The following is a 7,197-nucleotide window of genomic DNA, read 5'->3' as shown; positions in this document are numbered from 1 at the left end:
CTCAGTGGGTGTGGAATTTAACCTTTAAGTCTAAGTTTTTAAATCTTAAGTTACGTTTAGCTTTACATTTAAATGAAATCATAGATTATAAGAGGGGGGAAAAGCACGTTTTTCCTACTCGAGTTGGGTTTTCACTGATGTCAACTGCAAGAGTTCCTCGCAGCAGAGTCAAATTACGTCTCCGCCTACAAAAAGTTTCCCCCAATCATTTCCTCGCCGTCAAACATAAATCCGGGCATCGCCTCCTGCGCCTGCAGACTGTTCAGCAACCCTCCAACAGCAGGTCTACCAGCCACACTTGTCGCTAAAGTCACAGGTTCATATTTAAGCATTAGAAAGTGGTCACTTGCCATTTGCCTTCCTGTTTGCGAAAGTTGAAGGAGCGTCAAAAACTTTTTTTTTTTTTTTTTTGGCTTTTCTTTCTTAAACGGATTCAAGTTTGCAAGTCAAGCTGTGCGCCCTCACAGGCTGTCACTGCAGTCTCCGGGCACAGCACTTGGATTTAGAGAGGATTTTCTCCTTTTTTTTCCTTTTTTTTACTGCGAGAAGCTGTTCTTTAATTTTTTCGCATGAATCTCCTCGACCCTTACATAAAGATGACAGAAGAACAGGAGAAGTGTCACTCTGACGCTCCCAGCCCCAGCATGTCTGAGGACTCCGCAGGCTCGCCGTGCCCGTCCGGGTCGGGGTCGGACACTGAGAACACCCGGCCGTCCGACAACCACCTCCACCTGGGTGCAGACTACAAGAAAGAGAACGAAGAGGAAAAGTTCCCCGTGTGTATCAGAGATGCTGTGTCTCAGGTGCTGAAGGGCTACGACTGGACGCTGGTGCCAATGCCGGTGCGGGTCAACGGCTCAAGTAAAAATAAACCTCACGTCAAAAGACCCATGAACGCATTCATGGTGTGGGCTCAAGCTGCGAGGAGGAAGCTGGCCGATCAATACCCGCATCTGCACAACGCGGAACTCAGCAAAACCCTGGGCAAACTTTGGAGGTAGGTTCGCTGTGCATTTCCAGTCCCTCTAGCAGGGCGTTCTTTACGCGCCGCTGTGCGCATTGCACCATTTCTTCGATGAAATGCACCACCTGCCTGCTGTTTCAAGTAGAGCTTGTCAGTCTGGGAATTTGACTAATGCATTTTAAATTGTATTTCACTCTATTGCTGTTTTTCTGTCATTTCCACGATCGCGTGCACGCGCATAAGTACACTTTTGCAAAGTTTTTAGCTGCTTCTCGATTATTGACACAAAAAGAATTAACACAATGATTAAATAAAGTTCACATATCTTGGATTATTAATTACTTGTTGGCAATCGAATGCATTTTAATGTGAATGTACAATTATCTGTGATATTTTCAGATTACTCAACGAAGTAGAGAAGCGCCCGTTTGTGGAAGAAGCTGAGCGTTTGAGGGTGCAGCATAAGAAGGACCACCCCGACTACAAATATCAGCCAAGGCGGAGAAAATCTGTCAAGAACGGGCAAAACGATCCCGAGGACGGCGAGCAAACCCACATCTCTCCAAATGCGATCTTCAAGGCGCTGCAGCAGGCCGATTCTCCAGCGTCGAGTTTGGGCGAGGTGCATTCTCCAGGAGAGCATTCAGGTAAGAGAAGATAAATAAATAAATAGAAATAAAGACAGAAATAAAGAAAGAAACATCTCTGGTATTTTTATAGACTTGAATCAGTTTGGTGTTGTTTGTAGAAATCACCTCTTTAGAAGCCTTCAGGGCCTTTAGGGCAGACACATGTTAATGATTAACCATTAGTTGTTTTACAAGCCATCATGCAAACGCACCTGTCAGTATAGTGCCAATAAACCCCACCTCCTGAAAACATTTACATACTTCATCACAAGTTCTTCATACAGGAAATTTAGATGCATCATTTTGTAAATTTGATTTGGATTTTTAACTGTGAGGCTAACTCTGCCTTTTCTCTAATCAGGTCAGTCCCAGGGCCCACCAACACCCCCAACCACCCCCAAGACAGACCTGCCCTCCAGCAAAACTGACCTGAAGCGCGAGGGCCGCCCCATGCAGGAGGGCACCAGTCGCCAGCTCAACATCGACTTTGGAGCTGTGGACATTGGCGAGCTGAGCAGCGAGGTCATCTCCAACATGGGGAGCTTTGATGTCGATGAGTTTGATCAGTACCTGCCACCTCACAGCCACGCCGGGGTGACCGGAGCAGCCCAGGCTGGCTACACCGGCAGTTACGGCATCAACAGCTCCTCAGTCAGCCAAGCAGCCAACGTTGGGGCTCACGCTTGGATGTCCAAGCAGCAGCAGCAGCAACATTCTCTAACCACCCTGGGTGGAGGAGGTGAGCAAGGCCAGCAGGGTCAACAGAGAACCACCCAGATCAAGACAGAGCAGCTGAGCCCGAGCCACTACAGTGAGCAGCAGGGCTCCCCACAGCACGTCACCTACGGGTCCTTCAACCTGCAGCACTACAGCACCTCTGCTTACCCCTCCATCACAAGAGCGCAGTATGACTATTCAGACCACCAAGGTGGTGCCAACTCCTACTACAGCCATGCAGCTGGCCAAGGCTCTGGCCTGTACTCCACCTTCAGCTACATGAGCCCCAGCCAGAGGCCGATGTACACCCCAATTGCTGACAACACCGGGGTGCCCTCAGTGCCCCAGACCCACAGTCCACAGCACTGGGAGCAGCAGCCCATTTACACACAGCTGTCCAGGCCATGAGGAGATAGACTTAGCACTGACTGTATGACACCCATCCCATGCATAGACTTCTTTCTGCCAGGGGGGCCTTTGTATCACCATGCCACATGCCCTTCATTGTCAACAGAAAAAACGCAACAAGGACTTTTTTATAGTACTGAAAATTTATCTTTGGATTGGCTCACAACAGTGCCTTTTGTATTGGTTGGAATTGTGATTATATTTTTTTAGATATAATGTTTAAAAAGTTAAGTCCTCTGTGAGGATATACAGGTTATAAATATTTTAGTATGTACTGTGTATGTGTTCTGCTCTTGTCATCATCATCATCATCATCACCGTAATCAGTGTCATCAGCATCCTCATCGTCATGATTTGAAGGTTTAACACATCTAAAGGAGCAGGAATGCCGGGTAAAAACACCCTCAGTGGCCTTACTTCTCACTAATGTTTTTTTTTTTTGTTGTTGTTTTTGTACAGAAGTAAGAAACGTCTTTTTACTGACACTGCCATCTTGTAATAGCCTATTTCTGCTTTGGATTTTTGTACTGTACATATTTTATTATAATTCCCATGAAATGCAAGAACTGAGCAATGCAGGTTCAAAATGGATTTTTGGCCATGGTATGACCGTGTCATCAGAGAATTAGTCAAATATTCCACTTTTTATTTTTTTGCTTTAGCTCAAATTATTGTGTTGGAAATGCTATAGCAGGTGCCATGTAACTCTACTAGGGGCCTTACTGTGTTGGTAGATGTAAATGAGCAACGCTTGCTTCTATCTGGGTACTGCCTTGATACCTTTGGTGCCTCTGGAGCCACAGTAGGGAGGCTCCTTCCACTGGCATTGCAGTGTCAAAACCACGGCGTAATTCTGACTTCCTGCTTGAGGAGATACAGGAAGCGACCTTTGACCTGTCTCTCCTCTGCAGCCAGCAGGTCTGAGTCTTGCGTACTGCAGCCCCGTCCTTTTTCCTAACTTTTTTTTTAATTTATTCTTTGGCATTAATTTTATTTGAAAATAACTATTTGCAATTATCTTTTTTAATTCAGCAGCAGCTAACTGAGATGAAAAGTTTTCAGTGGAAGAGTTTGCTGTCATATGTGGTACAAAATTGTTTATTTATCATTTGTAAATGTTTCCGTATAAAAGTTTCTGTTATTCATAATCTAGTTATGTACAGATTACTTCTAATTACAAAATGAGTCTTCTTCTAAAAATAAAAAAAAGAAAAACTGGAAGTTTTCTCTTTTCGTGCTAACAAAAATGAATTAATGGATATGGAAGCTGTGCCTGTTTTTGTAAACAAAAAAAAACAAAAAAAAAATTGCTGGAATCAACAAGATACTTTTCTGTTATTGAAAAAAGTTGTGTTCCTCATTTTATATTCTGTATCATTAGTTCTCATTTTGTCATCTTCTTAATGCAGTTTCCGTAGGTAAACATGGCATTGTCTTAAAAGCTTATCTTTTGTATTATATTGTTTGCAATAAAAACAAAACACTGAGAAATACATGATTGTCCTGTGACATTAATCATAAGCATATTTCATACGGGGTCATCCGTGTTGCTCTGCTGTTTCTGACAGTATTTAAGACCAGTGAGGTTGATTTTAAGACAAGATACAAATCTGATAAATTAAGATTTTATTTACTGAGTCTGAATCACTTTGGAACAGCTTTCGTCCAACTGAAAATCAAGATTGTTTTAATGTGACAACGTGCAAATTTAATTTCAGCATTATCAGGGCCGGCGTGTTGGTCGCCTTCAGTTGGTTAAGTTAGTTTGGTAAAGTTATTGTTAGAAAAAAATGATTACATTCAAGTGGCGGTAGTGAGAACACTGGATTTGCTGCTGGCTTCTCAGACCATGAGGTCACAGGTCCTTTATTACCACGGCCTATTGAGAAGACATATGTCCCCTCCCCCCACTGCCTGTATACACGACAGCTTAAAGAAACAAACTAGACATTGAATATTGTTTATTCATTACAAGCCAAGTAATATAGGAATAGAGCTGACCTTAATAAATCAGTGACAGTGTAAACACAATCAGGTACTGCAGCTTTGTGTTGAAATTCGAGGCACATTTGCAGATGACGTCTCTTTCCTCACATCAACTGGACTGAACCTTTCTCTGCCACCCACCGCTGCACCTCATCTCACTGCAATGGCTGGATAGTTTTATTTTAGCTTTTTTCTTTAAAGGTTATTCCCTGACTTTTTAGGTTTTATTTGATAGAACAGGGGGGCGGTCATGCAGCAAAGTGCTGCGGTTTGGAATCGAACCCGTTTGTAGTCTCGGCCTCAGGACTAGCACTAAACCTGTGACAATAATATTAAAGCCAAAGAGTCACCAGTATCAATCTTCCAGGCAAAAAAAAAAAAAAAAATAAAAAAATTTAACTTTCAAAAATAATACACAATTAAATGTTGTTTTGATGAGCTAAACAGAATCACCAACCATTTCATCTCCTCAGTGTAACATTTTAGTATCCACAGGCGTCAGTCTGTATGACTCCTCTCATAATTCTTTGACGGGTGCTCCTGGAAAAAAGGAAGCAGACTTTAATTTTTATACTGCACATGTTTCACCAACGTGTAAAGAGGAAAACCAGAAAGACTGGTACATTTAAAAGTTGTTTATGATACTAATTTATTTATTGGCTGAGATTAACTGGCTAAAAAGACTGTTTGCAACTACGAGTGCAAATTCACTTGTTAGCTAGAGTTTAGAGTCACAAAATGCTAAAAGTAATGCTGTGTAATATTGATTTTATATGCCATAATAAAAGAATATGTCAATTGGCACACTATATACAAATATATACATAGACAAACTTCTTCATTATTGAATTCAGATGTGGTATGGGGCTGTTTCTCAGGGCTCAGCCTCAGGGTCAGGCTCGGGCTCAGCCCCTTGCTTCCAGTGAAGGGAAACCTTAATGCTTCAGCATACCAAGAAAACGGTGCTATGCTCCCAACTTTGTGACAACAGTTGAGGGAAGGCCCTTTTCTATTCCAGCAAGCCCAAGGCTCAGTTCACAAAGCAAAGTTCATAAAGACATGGTTGGATGAGTCGGGTGTTAAAGAACTTGACTGGCCCACACAGAGCCCTGATCTCAACCCCATCCAACACCTTTGGGATGAACTGGAACGGAGATTGCGAGCCAGGCCTTTTGGTCCGACATCAGTGTCTGACCTCACAAATGCTCTACTGCATGTCTGGGCTAAAAAAAATCTTGTGGAAAGCCTTCCAAGAAGAGTGGCTGCAAAGCTCTCTATGTATTTAAAATGCAATGTCATTAAAATCCCTGTTGGCGTAATGGTCAGGTGTCCCAATACTTTTGTCTATAAAGTTTAGTTCACTCTTATGTTCTGGGGTTGAAAATGTGGGAATGTGGGTAAAACCAAAAGGGAGGTTACACTATTTCAGTAAAACAATACATCAAGGAATTCACAGATAATTGAAGTGAGATCACATGCATCAGTAAGAGTTAAAACTATCACTGATGTGGTAAAGTCAAAACAATAAAATGGTTTTGTCTGTGAATGTTCACCCTCAATGTAAAGTGTGTTTATTATCCTTGCTGTCTTTTCAGACATGTATGTTACCTCTCCTCCAGTTTCTTCTTCTTCTTCCTCTGCAACTACAGGCTTGACTCTGCTGTCCATGGCTGAGTATGAAGCCTAACATCTTCCCTTCTGACAGTGAGGAGCAGCCAGAGTGTGTGAAACCCTGAACCCACCTCCCACAGAGAGCCCCCGAGGCACATCCATCACTGATCTGATCTCAGACCTCTAGTGAGGCTGCAGGGCCTCAGGGCCTAACGGGGCAAAAGGAAGCCGGTTAGTGATGGTTTGAGGGAGAGTTGAAAGGTGCAGCAGGGAGATCACAAGCAGAGGACAAAGGAATGCTAATCCCCTTTTTTGTCCTCTAAGCGTAAGAAATAAATTAATGACATGACTGAAATATTACGCGGACATTTGAGAATTCAAAACAGGGCTGGTTTCTCAAAATCTGAAACAACACAGATTGTCAGTAAAATTATTTAACAGGAATTAAGGAGCACACTCAGTGCAAACTTTGACATTACAGTTGTGAGGGGGGAGGTTGCATTATGTAAAACTAATCTTGTCTGATTTAAACCATTTGCAATATTAATCACAGTGTCCTGATGCTGTCCAAGCTTGCTCCAACAGGCAAATACTGACACGTTACTCAGGACAGGGTTGACTCATGATGGAAGATGCTGCCTAAAAGCTAAAATGGAGCCAAGATTTCTGCTCAGCAAGTAAGGAAAAAAAGTTGAATTTTGGTAAACACAGGTGCACGCTCCTCCAGTTTCAAAAAATGAACAAAAGAGTTTTGCTGAATTGTTTATTCTCAGCTCATTGGCAGCATGTGTGTTTTGGAAATTGTGAAAAGTTTACATTTGCAAATGCAACTCCAATGAAACAAATTATGAGTTCAGAAGTGAATTCAGGTGATCATATTAT

At 42.5% G+C, this 7,197-nt stretch overlaps 1 protein-coding gene across 1 annotated transcript; it reads left to right on the top strand.

Annotated features, from left to right (window-relative positions):
- Positions 1 to 238: 238 nt before the first annotated feature.
- On the top strand, positions 239 to 4,211 carry LOC124073596 (transcription factor Sox-9-A-like). The gene is made up of 3 exons (XM_046415919.1): positions 239 to 997; positions 1,364 to 1,611; positions 1,955 to 4,211. The coding sequence occupies exons 1-3, from the start codon at positions 570 to 572 to the stop codon at positions 2,716 to 2,718; spliced, it is 1,440 nt and encodes a 479-aa protein (XP_046271875.1). The 5' UTR covers positions 239 to 569; the 3' UTR covers positions 2,719 to 4,211.
- Positions 4,212 to 7,197: the final 2,986 nt, after the last annotated feature.

Source organism: Scatophagus argus, chromosome 16 (assembly GCF_020382885.2).
Source record: "Scatophagus argus isolate fScaArg1 chromosome 16, fScaArg1.pri, whole genome shotgun sequence".
Classification (NCBI taxonomy): domain Eukaryota; kingdom Metazoa; phylum Chordata; class Actinopteri; family Scatophagidae; genus Scatophagus; species Scatophagus argus.
This window is presented reverse-complemented; position numbering and strand designations above follow the sequence as displayed.

Coding starts and splice junctions, on each gene's coding strand:
- LOC124073596 (XM_046415919.1), top strand. CDS start 570: ATGAATCTCCTCGACCCTTACATAAAGATGACAGAAGAACAGGAGAAG. Junction 998..1,363: donor ACCCTGGGCAAACTTTGGAG/GTAGGTTCGCTG, acceptor TGATATTTTCAG/ATTACTCAACGAAGTAGAGA. Junction 1,612..1,954: donor TTCTCCAGGAGAGCATTCAG/GTAAGAGAAGAT, acceptor TTCTCTAATCAG/GTCAGTCCCAGGGCCCACCA.